The 19420-nt window shown below is 37.0% G+C and overlaps 1 protein-coding gene, 1 long non-coding RNA gene and 1 other non-coding gene across 9 annotated transcripts; 2 read left to right on the top strand and 1 right to left on the bottom strand.

The window, feature by feature from the left end:
• Positions 1-10281: 10281 nt before the first annotated feature.
• Positions 10282-16584, top strand: LOC107771907 (uncharacterized). 7 transcript variants are annotated; one of them, XR_012702641.1, is made up of 7 exons: positions 10282-10563; positions 11393-11523; positions 11648-11796; positions 12031-12370; positions 13070-13124; positions 13757-15082; positions 16299-16584. It is a non-coding gene; the product is annotated as an uncharacterized LOC107771907 (long non-coding RNA). The 7 variants fall into 7 exon arrangements; XR_012702640.1 differs by lacking the exon at positions 16299-16584 and having other exon boundaries at positions 10283-10563; positions 13757-14038; positions 14307-14611; XR_001644913.2 differs by lacking the exon at positions 16299-16584 and having other exon boundaries at positions 13070-14038; positions 14307-14611.
• Positions 10353-10455, top strand: LOC142173917 (U6 spliceosomal RNA). The gene has a single exon (XR_012703283.1). It is a non-coding gene; the product is annotated as a U6 spliceosomal RNA (small nuclear RNA).
• Positions 16374-18920, bottom strand: LOC107771906 (11-beta-hydroxysteroid dehydrogenase A-like). The gene is made up of 6 exons (XM_016591368.2): positions 18666-18920; positions 17908-18100; positions 17703-17788; positions 17394-17525; positions 17150-17314; positions 16374-16931 (listed from the first exon to the last, which is right to left on the bottom strand). The coding sequence occupies exons 1-6, from the start codon at positions 18858-18860 to the stop codon at positions 16641-16643; spliced, it is 1062 nt and encodes a 353-aa protein (XP_016446854.1). The 5' UTR covers positions 18861-18920; the 3' UTR covers positions 16374-16640.
• Positions 18921-19420: the final 500 nt, after the last annotated feature.

Genomic DNA, 19420 nt, shown 5'->3' with positions numbered 1-19420 from the left:
AGATAAACTCTCATTTATTGGTTTCCATATTTTATCTATCCGCTTTTAATTGTTAAAATATGAAATTATCTTTGAAACGAATCATGTGTGTAAATTCATTTTGTTTATTGTGCCAAAATTACGTCATGCGTGCGTGTACACAATTAATAGCAGTTTATTATATTAAGAGTGTTTTGACCAAAGTTGTGCGAACACATACTTCAGTTTTAATTTTGAAAATCACAATTATGTCACTCGAACATGTACACAATCACGATTGAGCATTGAGCATTTTAAACATAACTAATATTTAGCAAATCAAATATTAAACTAATGTTTAGCAAACCAAACAAAATTCACCGTTGAGCATTTTAAACAAAGCAGATTATGTGCAAAATCAATAACATAACTAAGAAAAATATAAACTAAGACAAGACAAAATAAATAAAACAAAGCAATAAAAAACTACGGATTCATGAACTTTTATTGTGGCTCACTACATTCGATCATGGAAATATGCAGCATATTGATATCAACTTAACCAAGTGAAAAGATAAAAAGGAATGGACCTTCACCGTTGCCAAATGCTTTTCAATATATTGATAAAGAAGAAACTTGTATAACAGCTCGGAACCAGAACAATACCGTCAACCTCAACAGATCCTCAAACTCGATCAAGAATACCTTATCATTAGATGGCTTATAGACTGGTTTTAGGTGTTGGAACAGTCATTTTTGGTTAGTTTCTCGCAGCCACTGTTGCTGCGTTTTTTCCCAGTTGTTGCAACTGATTCTTTGATGGGGATGACCTGGTTTGGAGCTAATTTTCGCCGCTATTTTTTGGTGGTTTTAAAGATTATTTTAATGAAGTTTTACATGGTTTTGGGGCTAGTTTCAAATCTAGCCTTAGCTAGAATTTTGGTGGGTTTTTTTGGAAGAGATCCTGTTATGGCTGCCCCCTCTTTTTTTGGTTTTTTCCGAAGACTAACCCCCTCCTTTGCGTGCCCATTTCCGTGAAGGAAAAAATGGGGATCTGTGGGGAGGGTTGTGAGTGGGGACAAGTATGGGGGACAAGCATGTGGGACAAGAAAAAGTGGAGTGGGGACATGCGTGGGAAGATGATAGCGGGAAAGATGGAGTGAGAAGTAAGGTATTGGTGAGATGAGTGGAAAAAATTTCAAGCATGGTAAAAAAATTAGGTGCTCACAGCATGCCCCTCTTTGCTTAGAAACACGAAAAGTTTTCAGGCAAATAAAAGATGAGCGATATGACTAATATTTGGCCATACCTTTATTCAAAAGGGGAGAGATAAGAGAAAAGAGTGCGACCGAGTCTTGGTTATGGACAACCTACATATCTCGGGTTATAAGAAAATCAGGTCGTGTGTAGCTTAAGAAGAGTAATGGAATGATGAGTTGGAGAGTCGAGTGAGGTTCCGTCGAGACTCTAGTCTGTGGTCCTGTTATTACATCAAAATCAAAAACACTAAACAAACCTATCAGCTATGAATTACAATTTTCATATTTATAAGTCCTCTAAAACTTGATCTTGAGTTTTGACTGGTTCTTCACGCAGACTCTGATCTGAACCTTGATGCTTGCTAGCTGCAGGTGCTAGTTCATTCTTCTACGACTTCTTCTAATTAAAACTAGAAATGTAAAGCTCATTACTTTAGTCATGTCTTGAGATTTTCCATATGCTTCTGCATTTGAATTAACTTCTTTTCCTTTCCTTTTCTTTATTCTGGATTGAGAATTCTTTTTTTGGTCATCTCGAACCCTCTGCCTCGAGGTAAAATAAAAACCTGCTCAGACATCAAAACAAGCAAACAAACAAAATTTTTCTGTCCCAATTTTTACTAGAAAAATTTCACGAGTTATTGTAACAAAATTCTAAAGTACTTCTTTATTGAAAGAAACTAAAATGTCGGGAATGGTGTACCCTAGGAAAATATGAAGATGATTTTTTTTTTGGAATGGTTTACCCTATATTAATAAAGATATCAGGGAGTGGTGTATCCTGCATTTAAGCTCAAATCAACTAGGGAGTGGTGTATCCTGTATTTAAGCTCAAATCAACTAGGGAGTGGTGTACCCTATATTACAAAAAGGAAATATAACCAGGGGTTGGCACCCTGTATTACTGAAAAGGAAATATAATCATGGCTTGACACCCTATATTACTGAAAAGGAAAGGTAACCAGGGGCTGGCGCCTTGTATTACTGAAAAGGAAATGTAACTAGGGGTTGGCGCCCTGTATTACTGAAAAGGAAATGTAACCAGGGGTTGGCACATGTATTACTGAAAAGTAAATATAACCAGGGGTTGGTGCCCTGTATTACTGAAAAGAAAATGTAACCAGGGGTTGGTGCTATGTATTACTGAAAAGAAAATATAACCAGGAGTTGGCGCCCTGTATTACTGAAAAAGGAAATGTAACCAGGGGTTGGCGCCCTATATTACTGAAAAGGAAATGTAACCAGGGGTTGGCGTCCTATATTACTGAAAAGGAAATGTAACCAAGGGTTGGCGCCCTGTATTACCCAAAAAAGAAAATGTAACCGGGGGTTGGCACCCTGTATTACCGAAAAAGGAAATATAGCCGGAGGTTGGCGCCCTGTATTACCGAAAAGGAAATATAACCGGGAGTTAGCGCCCTGTATTACTGAAAAAGAAATGTAACCAGGGGTTGGCGCCCTATATTACTGAAAAGAAAATGTAACCAGGGGTTTGCGTCATGTATTACTGAAAAGAAAACTAGGGAGTGGGGACCCTATATTTTAAAAATAAAAATAAATTAGGGAGTGGAGACCCTATGTTGGAAAAGAGACTAGGGAGTGGAGACCCTATGTCTAAAATAAAATCAACTAGGGAGTGGAGACTCAATGTCTAAAATAACGTAAACTAGGTAGTGGAGACCCTATGTTGGAAGAGAGACTAGGGAGTGGAGACCTTATGTTGGAAAAGCGACTAGGGAGTGGAGACCCTATACTACCATGATTTTGAACTTTGTTTTTTAAGATAATGAGCAAAATGCGGGAAAGAAATTGAAGAAGACTTCCCTTTTGGAGTTGTTGTTGTTGCAGAGCTATTTCTAGCTCCCGCGATATTTCTTCTTGTTGTTGTTTTTTCTGGTTACACCTGCTTCTTGTAAAGTTGCTTTTGGATTGCACATGTTTCTTGTTTTTCAAACAAAGAACAATTGTTAGTTTGAAACGGTGGTTGATTTTGTGGCCTTGAGTGTTTCAGTCATTTGATATCGACCCGACTTCTTTGATGATACTTTCAACTACAACTAGTTATTTTCTGAAAACCGATTTCATTTTGGCCCTGGAGAATCTTTGGCTTTTCCAAAACTTTACCATGACGGTTGGCCGCGTGGGCTTTTACCTTTTTCAGCTTTATTTTGCCTTTATGGGCATTTGACTTCTTTCTTCCAATTTTAACTTTAGAGTATTGGGGAACCTTTGGCTTTTCAAACTTTGCCAAGACGGTTAGCCACTTGGGACTTAACCTTTTCAACTTCATTTTTCCCCTTGTAGGCGCTTTCAATTTGATTTTCTCCTTTCGAGAGTTTTTGATTTCAAAGCATCAGCCACTATGGCCAGTCGGGATCGACTTGATGCCTCTGCCGATACTGGGTGCCTCTTTTGCATATTATCTTTTATCAAACGAGAGCCGTGTAAATTAGTCTTGCCATCCCTTCTTTGCCTTAGTTTTGGAACAAAGTTAGACCGAAATGGATTCAAAGAAAAACAAACAATGAAATGGAAATTGAGTTTAAACAAGAGGTGTTCCTTTCGGGGAAAGGAAAGAAAGACTTATCTGGATTACATACGGACTTCAATGAACATGACATGCCTTTTGGACTGGATGCCTCATCTGTGTAAACCGTCCGACTCTCAGAAATTCATCACAACTTTTGCCTCGAAACCGAGAAACCTTGCCCCGGACTATGTCGATGTCAATAGTTGTGAGGAACCTTTTTCGATCAATGGTGCCCTTTGCGGGTTTTCAACAGCTGACCTCTCCTTCTCACCGTCGCCTTATAGTGCTCTTTGCGAGTTTCACTAACAAGACTCTCTCATTTTAATTTCTCTGCTTATCATCGCCTTACGGTGCCCGTGAGAGTTTTCACCAATAAGACCCTCTCATTTTATTTCTCTCATTTGATTGCATCGGATCCAAGTAACTGTATCCTCCTATTTTGAACCTCTTTGCCAATTGAACGGAAGGACTTGAACAGGATTTGGGGTAAAAAGAATTTGGATTGGATTATAACTTTGGAACCTTTCACGCGAAACCATCGCCGAACCATTATAACATCTTCCCCAGTTTCACTTTTGGAGGAATTTGGATTTTATTTTGGTGTGACTGAACCCCAAAGAGAGGCTGCCTACGTATCCTTTCGGAATCAAGTCAAACGTAGTTCAATGTAACTACTTTTTTTTTCTCTTTCTTTTTCCTTTTTTTAAAAAAGATTTTCATTCATTTTTTTTCAATAATAACTTCCAAGTTCCAAATAGGGTAATCAAAGAAAAGGGAATCGTCTCAAAGGGTTTGCAAAAGGTTGATAGTACTTGGATAGTGAGAAGCCTTCTTCATCCCAATCGGAGAATATTAATGTTATATAGAGGATCAAACATAATATCTTTTGACTGCACCTGCGTTGATAGTTGTTTCAGGGATATTTCCTTTGATGTTTCCCAAGTACAACACTCTCTTTTGGCAGTACTTTCGTTACAATGTATGGACCTTTTGACATTTTCGATTCTTTATTTTATTTAAAATTAACTTCATTGCATTCTGATTTTTGATTCATTATTTCAAAGTCTGATAGCGTTTTAGGATCTCGGCCTGAAGTCCACGGGTATGTCATGTCATCAAAATCTGCATTTAACAGAACTGAAAAGAGAATAAGAAAAGTGACAAGATTAAGAAAAGAGACATTCTTAGACAATGAAATATTAATTTTATTTGATTTTTTTATTTTATTTTTAAATTTTAAAAATAGAAGGGTTTACATCGGAAAGTAAAACAACAAAGTTAAACATCCGGATCACACCCTGAAATAATCCGAAATAGAAAAGGATAGCAAGACCGGCTACCGAGACTCTCGTATGATAGGAAACTTTCAGGTTTGGTGACCGTTTTTTAGATTTTCTTCTGTCTCGGCAATGGTTGCAATAGCCTTCAGTGCCGGATCAAATTCCTCATCTTCACAAATCATTCCGACTACTGGCCCAGTGTTGTGAGCAGGCAAGGGATTGTTTGTCACATCATGAGCCTCCTCGTCCTGAAGAACTATTGCATTGACTTCGATGAGGTCTTCCACTGCTTTTTTGAGAGTCCAACAATCTTCAGTATCATGTCCCACTACTCCGGAGTGGTATTCACATCTAGCATCAGCTCGGTGCGAGGGGGACTCAGAGTTTGGCTGGTTCGAAGCGACTGGCTGCAGCAGACCTAGCCTGACTAGCTTTTGGAATAAGCTAGAGTATGATTCACCAATAGGGGTGAACTGATTCCTTCTGAGGGGCTCTCTTGGGCGAGGATTGTATTGGAAACATTTGGTTGGGGATTATATGGAGCTTGGTAGGGACGGGCATTTCCGTGAGGTGGAGTTCGGTCTTGTGTATAATGTTGTGGCCGCGTGTAAGATTGCGCATTCATCACCGCATAGGGAGGCGATGCCACGACATAAGGAGCATCTTGATGGGGATAATAGTGTTGTGAGACCTCAGGAAGCATATATGATTGGTTGAATGCACGTGGACCCCCCTCAAGCTGGAAGCCATCATGGCTCTCTCTTCTCTCTCCCGTTTATATTCATCAAACCCCCCGAACTATTCTGAACGGCTTGTGATGTGGCCTTAAAAGCAGCTCGACTCAAGATTCAACCCGTTTTCAAACCATTTTCGACCATCTCCCCAATTTTGATGGCCTCGGCAAATGGTCTACCCATAGCAAACATCATGTTCTGGAAATAATCAGGCCCTTGAGCCTCTATAAAAATAGTGATCAACTCATAATTATCCATGGGTGGCTTAACTCTAGTCGCTTGCTCCCTCCACTTAATGGCATACTCCCTAAAGCTTTCCGTCGACTTTTTCTTCATATTGGACAGGGAATTGCGATCCGGCGCAATATCAATGTTGTATTGAAATTATTTGACGAAGTCTTGGGCCATGTCGTCCCAGACATACCAGTGAGACCCTAAAAGCCATATTTGGCCATCTCATCCGGCTCAACCGTCTTGGCAGGCTTTTCAGTTTTCACTCGTGACTCGTACTGAGGAGTCTGATTGTATGGAGCCGAGACCCTAAAAGCCATATTTGGAGAGTAGTAATGGACATCATAAGCAAGCGATGGTGGCTCGTTGTTTGGCCTCGTCATAGGAGGTGGTGGCGGGATTGTATATACCGGCGTGCCAGACACGACATGAGGGGTGTTCCTAACCGGTGCGACTGGAGGTCGCATATTAGAGGTACCAGGGGCAGCATGAAGGTTGTAGTTTGGCACATACCCTGGTGGTAGAATGTGATCGCTCACTGCATGGAGCGGTGGTTGAGTAGCCCGGGGTACAGTGGAAGTTCTCTCTGAGGGACTCTGGGGTGGAGGCTGACCGGAAACCCAAGCTTGATATACATCAGACAGTTGTTGTCTCAATTTTCTTATTTCTTCCGACTCTTGCTCAAATGACGGACCTTGGGGATTATCACTGACTAACTCGATTTCATCACTGCTATCCATTACTACTGTTCCCTTTGATATGGTGAAGTAATGATGTGTTGCCAGTTTCACCACAAACCAACCACCTTAAGCTTACTATATAAGAGACAACAAACGTGTTAGGGTTAGGCATTTTATAGATATGAATCACACGTAATATGCCACGCTCCTAACATTATCACCATTTTTTTTTCTTTTCACTCATGCCTCATTTTGCTCCTTCATCTTAGAATCGTTGAAAAATATTTTGATCGAACCTTTTGTGGGTTGCCTACGTATCATGTCGCCGCATGAATCAGATCATTACGTAGTTCAAGGAGATCGGGAATAAACTGATCCATTTGTTTTTCTGTTTTTTTATATAAAGACTTTTAAATATATATTTTTTGAGCTTTTTTTCTTTTTATGGAATTTTGATTTTTTTTTAAAAAGAAGGAATTCTAAAGAAGGAAGAAAATATTTTGGATTTCGATTTGAAATTTTTTTTCGAATGAAAGACTTCGGAAAAGAAGGAAAATATTTTTGGATTTAATTTTTTTTTTTTTTGGATTTTCTAATGAAAGAATTCTAAAGTCGGAACCAATGAGGTTTGCCTACATATCTCACATCCGGTGAGAATCAGACCCGCGTAATTCGGTCCAAGACTTGATAGATTTTGATCTTTTTTTATTTTTCTCTTTTTTGTTTTTCATTTTTTTATAGTAAAAAAAAGATTATTTGTACAAAACTGGGAAAAAGATTATTTTTTTTCAATTCTGCTCAACTATTTTTCTAAAGCCAGTCAAAAATGCAAGCAAGCCTTCCAAATAATGCAGCAAGTAGCACATAAGTGAACATGATAGCCGTAAAAAGGATGCATAACTTATACGGACCCGGCCCCTATGCTGAGTTTCGCTAAGTCAAATGCACATGATGCAATAAAGTGATCCTACTATGAATAACCAAGTATGTGGCTTGTTCTTCTAGGTTTTAAAAATCCAAGGGGCTGAGTTGCATCTAGACTGACCATAAAACGAGCAGACAACTCTAGTTGGGAAGGGGTAGCGTACCGGAAGCAATACTTCTCCGGCTTAACTACTAGAACCTCCCCGTTCTTAAACATGGGTGACTAATAATCCTTCACCGAGAGCCCAGGCCCACCAGCTTTATCTCAAAGAAGAATGGGGAGCGTATTCGCGATTCCCAAGGTTATATTCAGAAGACTCAGAGGATGTGCGTGAGAAGACAGTTTATATATACAATTCAACAATATCAAAGCGGTAAAAACTGGACAAGTAGCACATTAGGCCCAAATAAATCACAATATATACAAAAATTAATAAAGTCAAATAAAATCAATGTACAAGCTCGAATTCTTGAATTCCTCAGCAGAGTCGCCAGAGCTGTCACACCCCTTTTTACCCCACAAAATATGTGTGTGTGAATTATTGTGGGTTAAAGAGTTTTTCAATTAAAGTGACAAACTTGAATAGAGATTATTTTATTTATAAAGTTGCCACTTGGAATTGAGTGTTTGGGTATTACAAGTCACCTTTTATTTGAATCCCTAGTCAAAGAAAGGTTTGATTCTATTATTATTGGTTTGTGAAAATAAAGTCGGGGTAAGAAATTTTGTTGACCGGGGAGAAGATGTAAGGCATTCCCCGAGTCCCGTGGTTCTAGCACGGTCGCTTTATTGACTGAAAATGGCTTGAATTAATTTTGGATAAACTCTAATTTATTGATTTTCATATTTTATCTATTCTCTTTTAATTGTTAAAATATGAAATTATCTTTGAAACGAATCACATGTGTGAATCCGTTTTGTTTATTGTGCCAAAATTACGTCATGCGTACGCGTACACAATTAATAACAGTTTATTATATTAAGATTGTTTTGGCCAAAGTTGTGCGAACACATACTTCAATTTTAATTTTGAAAATTACAATTATGTCATGCGAACGTGTACACAATCACGATTGAGCTTTGAGCATTTTAAACATAACTAATATTTAGCAAATCGAATATTTAACTAATGTTTAGCAAATCAAACAAAATTCACCGTTGAGCATTTTAAACAAAGCAGATTATGTGCAAAATCAATAACATAACTAAGAAAAATATAAACTAAGACGAGATAAAATAAATAAAACAAAGCAATAAAAAACTACAGATTCATGAACTTCTATTGCGGCTCACTACATTCGATCATGGAAATATGCAGCATATAGATATCAACTTAACGAAGTGACAAGATAAAAAGGAACGGACCTTCACTGTTGCCAAATGCTTTTCAATATATTGATAAAGAAGAAACTTGTATAACAGCTCGGAACCAGAACAATACCGTCAACCTCAACAAATCCTCAAACTCGAACAAGAATACCTTGTCATTGGATGACTTATAGATTGGTTTTATGTGTTGGAACAGTCATTTTTGGTTGGTTTCTCACAGCCACTTTTGCTGCGTTTTTTCCCAACTGTTGCAATTGATTCTTTGATGGGGATGAGCTGGTTTGGAGCTGATTTTCGCCGCTATTTTCTGGTAGTTTTAAGGTTATTTTAATGGAGTTTTACATAATTTTGGGGATGGTTTTAGATCTAGACTTGGGTGGATTTTTTGGAAGAGATCCCGTTATGGCTGTCTCCTCTTTTTTTGGTTTTTGTTTCGAAGACTAACCTCCTCTTTTGCGTGTCCATTTATGTGAAGGAAAAAATGGGGATCTGTGGGAAGGGTTGTGAGTGGGGGGAAGCATGGGGGACAAGGAAAAGTGGAATGGGGACATGCGTGAGAAGATAAGAGCGAGAAAGATGGAGTGAAAAGTGAGGTATTGGTGAGATGAGTGAGAAAAAATTCAAGCATGGTCAAAAATTAGGTGCTCACACTCCTCATACCCCACTTAGGGAATAAAGCTTGTTATGTTATTGTTGTAGTGGTTGAAATTATGTTTTTTTCATCTTTGAAGTCAATATACAAAAATAACACCCTTTAAGGATACAACTATGTGGTCACATGTTATACCATTAATAAAAATAGTAAAATTTGTAAGCATAGGAGGCCGGACGAATAAAGTTGCAATTTAAAGCAATTAAAAGCTCTCCGTACTTTTTAAACAGCTATGTAATTACTTATTCTAAGTATAGCTTAATACAGTTTCAAATTAATAATTTGTTATTAAAATTCTAAACTATTTTGTTTTAGATTATACTTTCAAATAGTAATTAGTTTGAGAACAGTTATTAAGTAGTAGTATAATTTTTAAGATTCCACGTGCTTGTCTAATATAGGATACGGAAAACACTCCACTGTTACAGCAATGAGGGATTAAAAGGAAACACTTGATTCTCTTAATTTTTTCCTTTACTTCTTTTCATCAATCTTTCAACGGATTAAAATAGTTATGTAATGGTACTTCCAATATTACCGTGAAACACATTTTAAAAAAATAAAAAATAAAAAATAAAAAATAACATGAAACACCTTAATTGGGTTAGTGGGCTCGAGCAGTTTGACATCCTATTACAGCCCATTTGGCAAATGATAATTGGGCTTTTAAAGAACCCAACTAAACATGAAAAGAACATCCAACCAACTAGTTCCACACCGACCATTTCTAAAACTTACTTTTCCTTATATTGCGAAAGAAGAAGACATGAGTTCGTCCCTTCGGGGACATCCGATAAAATTGGAACGATACAGAGAAGATTAGCATGGCCCCTGCGCAAGGATGACACGCACAAATCGAGAAATGGTCCAAATTTTTTTCCCACATTTTTGGATTTGTTGTTCTTTCTGCAACTTAGGTCCTTCTACGTTTCAGATTTGTTCTTAACTGGGTTTTTTATTGGAACACACAATCTGAGCCTCTGAGGTCAGTTTGTTTCTTTTTTTTTCTTTTCGTTTTTGTTCTTTTATTGACTATTGTCCCTTTTCGTTTCTGTAAATTGTTAAAAAGCTTCTTGCGTTTGTCAGCTTTTCATATTTATCTGTAGTTTATAATTGCCTTGAACATCTTAGAACTTTTCGGGAGGGTATTCTCCAAAAAGGGATTTAAAGAACCTCTAGTTTTAACTTTTGGGGACCGAACAGAGGATTCATATAGCCGACCAAAACTAGTTTGGGTTGTGCTATAGACGTATAGTTGATTGATTGATTAATTCTCTAGAAAAAGATTTGTTTGACACATCAGAAAGTTGTCAACAGATTTAGTTGGATAATCATCTTTTGCTGAAAGCATTTAGCCATTCTAAGTTAAACTTATACATTGACATATCAATCAAGAGTAATAAGTTGAAGAGAATTGGGGAGAAGAGGTTCATTGATGAAACTGGATTTTCCAACTTGGAATTGAAATTTCTATAGCTTAATAAGCATTTTCTTTCACTTGCATTGCTTAACTATTGCCATTTTTGCAAAGCTTGATAATTGTTATGTTTGTGACTCCCTTTTAACTTAACACTTCCACAAGCTTCATTACATTTGACTTCCAATGCTGGGAATGAGAAACTGGACTTATAGGGCCAGGCTTTCTCTCACGGTCCTTTTTATATTATATTACAATATACGGCCGTTCTATTTACAGCACATAATACTTAGTGTGAGCCCATGTCCTTATTGTGACTGCAACTATTATGATACTGCATCCCTCTCCCGTTCAAGGAGAACGAGGTTGTGAATATCAGTTGTCCTCTTTGAGACAGGTACCATAGAGCAGCTGTTGAGATAAAGAGGCCTCTCAAGTTGCCCCTGACAGATGGCATTCAACGTGTGTTTTGGCATGTAATACAGGGCTGTAAAAGTTCTTGATGTTCTGGCTCCTATTGGGCTGCAGGTATATTTTAGGAATACTAAGATCTTTTTTTTTCTTTTTTCTTTTTTTTAACTTATAATAAATCTACCCTAGAAGATGATAGATGTTTTTAGATTCTCATATGGATGGATGCTGTCCTTTGCAGGTTGCTCTCATCAATGTCAATCTGAAGCATGGGCTTTTGATGCTGGGGTCCCTGAAGTAATCGAAGTCTTGGGTACGATGGTGGTCGATTTATAAGGAGTGCGGAGAGTCTAGTCGATGATAAGTAAATAAGGCACCGCATGCGGAAAGGTATATAGAGGGACTAGGAAAAGTTTACCTTGTCTGGAATCTCACAAACCAATTTCTCATTATGTTGCTTAATAGTATAGCTTGATATCATGTCCTCTTAAATGGTAGAGATTAATGTTCAATGGTTGTCTAGTTTTGTGGTTTAAAAGATAATGGCATAAGTTAGATTTAAAGCAATAATCTGATAGTATTGACTTAAAGATGAAATTGAAGGCTGTTTTTTCAATCTTTCAGCTGAGTTGTGCTTCGGCCATCTTCCACATTCAAACTGTTGACCTTTAATGAGGCTTAATATCAACTTGGTCAGTGAGGACCTAGGAGCTGTAGTTCGCTCTAGTACTAGAATGCCAGCACTACAGTGTGTGAAGGTTCCAAATTTGAGCTGAAAGTCTGAGTTTATACAGAAATTATCAGTTTTAGTACTCGATTAAATTCTCTGTTGCCCAATGCCAGAACAAGGACCTGAGTGGTTCCTTCTTTGGTGACTAGAGCTACTTGTACAGCATGGCCACCAGAAGTTGTCGATGCTCCACTTATTTATATATCCATTGGAGAAAGCAGTATTCTTTTTAAGGTACATGAACAAGGTACTTTGCTATCTAAAGAAAAGTTTATCTGCAGTTACACTAGCTTCTGGATTTATGTACTGCCTGTTCATACGTAAAACTTTCCGATGGTGAGCTACTTTGGTTGATACCGTTAAGAGGGTCTTCTGGTTTTTAGTATGAGTAAGCCGTGAGTTTTGTGATTGCTTCCTTTTGGATGGCTCCTTGCACTTTCATTTCGTTCACTTAGCATGTGTTAATCACTATGAAATTCAATATTTAATTTCATGATTTGTATACCTAATGTGCTCCATTAGTTTTCTAAGATGAACCAGTGCTCCTTGAATCTCAAAATTTGAAATACTTTCTACATAAAGTCCGGCCATCATCTGGTTGTGGAAATATGATGTCCCCTTTTTGGTGCATATTAGCATTGGTTAATGATTGTCAGTGCTTCTACCAGTTGGACAAAAAAGTGTCAGGAGAACGGTTGTTATATGAGTTTGCTAAAGGGGGTCGAAATTTTGAGATAGTGATGATTTGACAATTCTAGCTGATAGGTACTTGAAAATCTTGGTTTGTTAATGTAAATTACAACCAAAAATGAACAGTCTCAACAAGAGACCATAATCAGACTATTTGAAGCATATCTTTCAAATTGCAGTTTGTCTTGATTGGTCTATTAAATTTGCCAGAACTTACGGTATTATTTTCATGTTTTTCTCCAGATGAAAACATGGCAACTTCCTTCACTGGACTATTCATGTTCATCACTTTGGTCAAGTATGTTCTGATCATATTACCAGATGATGTGTATTCATTGTTTTCATTCTCTTGTAGTCATCAGCTTCCTCTTAGTATATCTTCTTGGCAAATGGTTGTTGCACTTCCTTCACGTCTTCAGCTTTTGGTTATTAATCTACATGGTAGGGGTCGATGCCAAACCTCCCGTCATTACAAGACGGCTTTAAATAAATAAAAAAAATGGTTGTTGCACTGCTTCGTTTTGTTCTTTCCCTTTATTATAGGGTAATGAGCTAATTAAGGCCATGTATTTCCCATTCTCATCTCAGAGTGAGAAAAGAAATACAAGGTAGTGCACGTATCTTGGAAAATCTTTTAACTGAAGTTTTTCGCTTGATTCTTCTGTCACACACACTCACAAAAATATTTGTTTACACGTTACGCGTACACCACAATTCTTTCTTTTTTGGTTACAAAGACGTGCGTTACTTGTAAATGGGAGCTCCAGGAGAAAAAAAGTAAAACATGGTATGGCGTTGTTCTCTTGGATATTGTTTTCCTATTTCAAGTGTGCCCAAAATTATTCTAAACAACATCTTAGGACTTCAGCTTCCAAGTTTTTAGGTGTCTCTACTGTATGTATACTAATTATAACCTTTTTCTTCATTTAGAGAAGAAATTGCCACTTCATATGTAGTGAAAATGCAGAACCTAGCTTCTCATCTATCGCAACTGTTTCCGCTGTCCACACTCCTGTCTCTACAATTAGCATCCACAGGGAAGATGTAAAGCTAATACTACTGCAGCAATTGATAATGAAATTGATTTGGTTGATGAGTTGGAACATATGTTTATACTTTCTGAAGAAAAGGGGAACCCTTGCAATTACTTGGTTAGTCTGTCTTGCTAGGCATGCAGGTATATAGGACAGTGCTGTCAAAGGAAAGATCAAGGTACTTAGTATTTTGCCTCATCTGATGTTGTTTCAAAAAATTTCATTACCTCTCTTATATAGGCAGAATATTTTGCACTGGGCTATATTACTGTTGGAGAGAGTTGCTATATTGGAAATGTCTGATAAACCAGTTGCATTTACGAGGAAGAAACTTAATCCTATTTCTAGTGGGGATGTCATTTTTGTATTGCGTTTACTTCTTGTCCTTGCAATTAATCTTCATGCTTTTAGTTAAGAATCTACTAACCTTGTGCCATTCACAACAGTGTTATCAAAGACTCGCTTAAACTTCTAAGAGATACACAGCTCAGATTGGGAGCTCCGTGTCACTTAGGTGGTGCTTCGATGAAGAAGCTAAGGTGCAAGAGAGTGCACCTTCAGGAAAATCCGCCGACTAACAGTTACAAAGAAAAGGTTAACTTATGAGGTGCATAGTGTCTATCTCGAGGAGGACGAGAGAGATGAATGACAGGCGAACACTATATTAATTGTTAAGAGAACATTTTGGGTAACTATGTTTGTAATAAAGATATACAAAACTAGTCAATTGATTTGAATCGGTAACTTATAAGCTTTTGTGTCCACATTTATTTTTTCTTGGGTTATACGTCTTTTTTTATTTTCCTTAATTATGTACCTTTCTAACTTTATAAGGTAGTGGTAAGGTGCGCATGCACACTAACCTTCCCAGACCCACTTATGGATTATAATGGGTTTTTTTTTGTTGTTGTTGTTTCATTATGCACCTTCTTTCAGTAAGGTTTCAATGTAAAGGAAGGAGTAAACATGAAGTTTCTGAGTCTATATCGATGATGGAAGCCTTCTGAGATACTATTTGATCATGATATGACTTGGTCAAGATTGGACTTAATGAAACACGTAGAGTTTGATCCTTTGTTCAACTGTTTATGACTTCAACTTGTGCAGAGTAATAGGTTTTTCTCCTGTAGAGGTAACCACTGCTGCTGCTTCTGTGGCAAACGTGTCATTGTACCCGAGGAAGACCTTGAGACTTTTTTGGAAACTGTTGCTGAATTTTGAGGTAATTCCCTGTTGTTCTTTATGGAACTTTTCTTTATAGAATTGCTAATAGAGTTTCATGCTTCACGTTGTTATTGCACCTAAGCTGTTATATGGAGAACCTAATGCAAGAACATCGTATGCTGAATAGTGAAATTGATCTTCTCTATAGAACCATAAACTAGCAATATTTTACATTTGCAATATTATATGTTTATTTATGGGAAAAGGGCCAAGATATATTGTTCACATTTATCCTCCGTTATAATATCGGGTCAAATCTACCCTCATCGTTAGCAAAGTTTTCAAATTTGCCCTCTAATCTAACGAAAAGCCCCCAAATCTCAAATTCCTTCTATTTACTACAATTTTTTCTCACAAATAACTTATCTCCGCGTGTGCTCTATCAGATAAGAAAATATCCTCGACAAGCTGATTTCTTATTCCACTTGATTATTTAGAGCAGGAAGACTTGACAAACTTGCCACCTCCAGACATGAGAACACTAGTAAATATTCCTTTGAAAGAATGTTCGACATAAATTTAAACAAATCATTTAATTTAGGATTTCTCAAACAATACTAAAGAATTATTTGTCACAAATTTCATGCAGAAGTGCTTGCGCAAGCAAAATTTGCATCAAATAACATGCTAAATCCAAATCCGAAAGGGAATGCATTTACATGGATACCTACGGCCTTGTTATGCTTGTAGTCCATAAAAAATAGTAAATATTAGTAACTTCATAAGCGAATGCATTTCGACCACCTGAAGAATCAAATAAATCTCTTCCAAATTATCTACGGTATTTCACTCATCCTCATTCCGTTAGAGACATACCCATAAACTGTGAATTTTGCGTTTCATTTATGGTTTGAGCATAACCAAAGACAAGGGGAATAATTATGCTGTAACTCCACACTCCCATTTCTATAATATGAACCTTTTTTCTTCTCTGGTGGATCACACGAAGGAGATGACTGATTTGTGAGAAGAATTGCAGTAAATAGAAGGGATTTGGGGCTTTCCGTTAGGTTAGAGGGCAAATTTAAAAACTTTGCTTACTGTGAGGGTAGATTTGACCCGATAGTATAACGGAGATAAATATGAACAGTAGAGGGGTATATTTGGCCCTTTTCCCTTTATTTATTGACTTACATTTGTGTGCACCATAAGAAGTATGACAAAAGGCTCTAAAGAATCAATCACTGGCTTTAAATGGAAACGATTGGAAGCAGTCTTCGTTGCAGACTTTGCATTGAAGAAATACCGGACAAAGTGACTTGGTGCAGACTAACGTAAGAGTTTCCAAATCAAGATAAATAGCAATCAGTTCATTCACCATCAACAATCTGAAGTAAGTTACAGGAGTGAACTGCATTAGAAGGTATCTGCCAAGACAACAGTTGTTTTTTTAATTCAATTGTCAGCCTCTTTTTTCCACCTTGTTTTCGTTTTCGTTTTGTTTCTTTCATCTTCAGTACTCCACACCAAAATGAAAAGAAAGAAACCACATTCTGGCCAGTTTGCATGGGAACTTAGCTGACATTATTCTAACTTAGCTTCAGTTTACTGTGTCCTCAATCCACTTTTATATGTGGAGATAAGACAGACTTTGGATAACCATATTCCTTAAATCCAGTCACATCTAGAATTATCTTGCTGGGCGCCTCTGTTGGTGGTTGCCCTCGCCCTGGGAACAAAAACCAACGTTGGAACCATTCTAGAAGTTCAGGGAAAAATATTCTGTAGACGAATAATGTCCTGAACCATGGTGGTTCTGTTAGATAGTTGTCTCCGCGACATGCACTCTTGACAATCGCTCTAGCACATTTTTGCACTGGCAATATAGGAGTAACACTCATTTCAACCTGGTAACAATTGCAACAAACTGAATGAATTTTGCTATCTTCTTTGAGAAAGATGAGAAAATAAATAGTTGAGGGACGTCTTGAAGACGTAAGTAAATAAATTGAGGTGTTTTTTCTTTCTAGTAGCTTAAACTAGAGATAAGGTGGTCACACAATTCAACGGTTGCTAGGGCAGTAGTTATAAAAGCTTGACATCTGAATCAAAAGAAGTAGCTTACGTCTCTCATTACTTGGTTTACTTCCAACTTGCCCTCTGTTGTGAGAAATTTGCCTTTGGTCAACTCAGATTCAACTAGTCCAGGAGTGACTATTGTAATCCCAATTTGTGTCCCAAGTTCTACCCGCAGCGTCTCATAGAAACTAATCATTGCAGCTTTACTTGCCTGTAGAAACACTGAATTATATCCCAGTTCAATGAGGCATAAGAAGAATGTAATTCAAAGTCGTTGCCAGATAATATACATTATAGAAGCTGATTCTGGCTGCATTCAAACCACCAGCTGATGAAGTGATTGCTACGATTTTCCCCTTGGTTTCCTTCAAATGGGGGATGGCAAAATGGGTAGTATAAACTGCACCCCAGAAATTTATGTCCTGAGATTACAACATACGCTAAATTAATCTCTGGTTTACCTTTCCCAAAAGTTCATTATATGAGCAAACTCCAAGACATTTACACACTTTACTCATGTTAATTAGATGCTGAAATTGCTTTGAAAAGGATATGGATTTCAATAATGAATAGAAAAGGAAAAAGAATATGGATTTTACCATTGCGGGTGCAGCGTTGGTGACCTCTATAAGATCCTCAAACATGTATAGGGGCGTCACAGCAGCATTGATCACCAGATGATCCACTACAGCAAAATTAGCAACAAAATCATTGACACTTAAACACAATTGACACAATTCTTTAATTTTACGTACAATATAAGATGATCATTCGCTGTTATATTTATTAGTTTTCTACACTTACATCTGCCAAAGTTGTTTATAGCTTCCTCAATTAATCGCTGGCAATCTTCAACTTTGGAAACATCAGCATGCACAGGAACAACATCTGGAGATCCAAGCCAATAAGCCATATCTGCTACTTGCTGAAGACTTCTGCGCCTTCTTGCCGCAAGCACTAGACGAGCACCTCTTTTAGCATATTCATAGGCTAAATGCTTCAATTTCCATAACAAACTCAAATTAATCAACTAAGTCCTGCATATAAAAAAGACCTACTACTCTAATGATTATAAATCTAACAAGGAATAATTTATATATATTGACAGTCTAAAGATTTTTTTTACCTATCATTGTAATTTAACCTGTGATATAAGATTACTTAAGTTATCAATTAATGTTTATCATAGAAATTTCACATTAATAACCTTATAAATGACCTCACTACATGTGCAAATATTCATACACCATAGATAACAATACAACCACTAAGCATCCAAACAAGTTAGGTCGGCTATATGAATTCTCACTTCTCCATTTAAGCTTAACCATATATAGGTGTAAAAGGAACTTAAATTCAGTAAGTAAAATGTTAGGGGTATTATTTACATCTGTAGTCAAAAAAATATATAAAATTTGTATAATTTTTGTATATAAAATACAGAATGTATATATATATATACAAAAAATATACAAATTTTATATATTTTTCCGGCTATTATTTTTACAGTGTCATTTGTTGGGTATAAGGGATCAGAAATGTGTAAAATGTTGGGTACAAACCTCGCCGATACCAGAAGAGGCCCCTGTGATCAGAACAACTTTACCAGCGACGTTTTCACTAAATATAGAACGGAAAATGAAGTGAAGAAACTTGAGAAAGAGATATAAAGGCATGAAGTGGATGAGTGCTGTTGTTGATATATGAGGTAAATAAGTGTTCAAGATTTTGTGAATTAAATCCAAGACAAGCTCCATTGTTTCAGAGCATTTGCAGCAATTGTTCTTTCTTTTCTGGGGGAGAGGAGAGGAAAAATCTCGTGAAGTCCAGCAGATATATAATGCTTAAAAGGCCATTAACACGTGGTAGAAAAAAGCACATTACCCTTGCATGCGATGAAATTGACACGTACTCTTTTTGACCGTACTCAAACTTATATTTGTTTGTTTGACAACAACTTTCACCTTTGGTACAACCTAAGTTTTTACTAATTGATATATTACAGAGTTGGACAGGTAGGGCGGAGCCACATTGAATCAAGGGGTATCAAAGCGATATCTTATTCGCTAGTAAATTATATTATTTTAATATTTTTTAATAAAAATTCTGAATCCGTCACATGTAGTTAAAGTTCGTCCAACAAAAGCTCTTCAGATGGCTAATATGGTTATTGTTGACGCATACAAACGCCCAACCGATATTGTGAAGTTTTATAACTCTACTGTGCACAAATGCGATATGTACCTGAAATTAATATATGAGTTAAAATATATATCATGCAGTGAAGTGAATGATGATTTGACCAACAATAAATAGA

The sequence above is a fragment of the Nicotiana tabacum genome, chromosome 2, assembly GCF_000715075.1.
Source record: "Nicotiana tabacum cultivar K326 chromosome 2, ASM71507v2, whole genome shotgun sequence".
NCBI classification, from domain to species: domain Eukaryota; kingdom Viridiplantae; phylum Streptophyta; class Magnoliopsida; order Solanales; family Solanaceae; genus Nicotiana; species Nicotiana tabacum.
The sequence above is the reverse complement of the archived record's forward strand: the minus strand, read 5'-3'. Positions and strand labels throughout refer to the sequence as shown.

Coding starts and splice junctions, on each gene's coding strand:
- LOC107771906 (XM_016591368.2), bottom strand. CDS start 18,860: ATGGAGCTTGTCTTGGATTTAATTCACAAAATCTTGAACACTTATTTA. Junction 17,789..17,907: donor TATAAACAACTTTGGCAGAT/GTAAGTGTAGAA, acceptor ATTTTGCTGTAG/TGGATCATCTGGTGATCAAT. Junction 17,526..17,702: donor CCAACGCTGCACCCGCAATG/GTAAAATCCATA, acceptor TTGTAATCTCAG/GACATAAATTTCTGGGGTGC.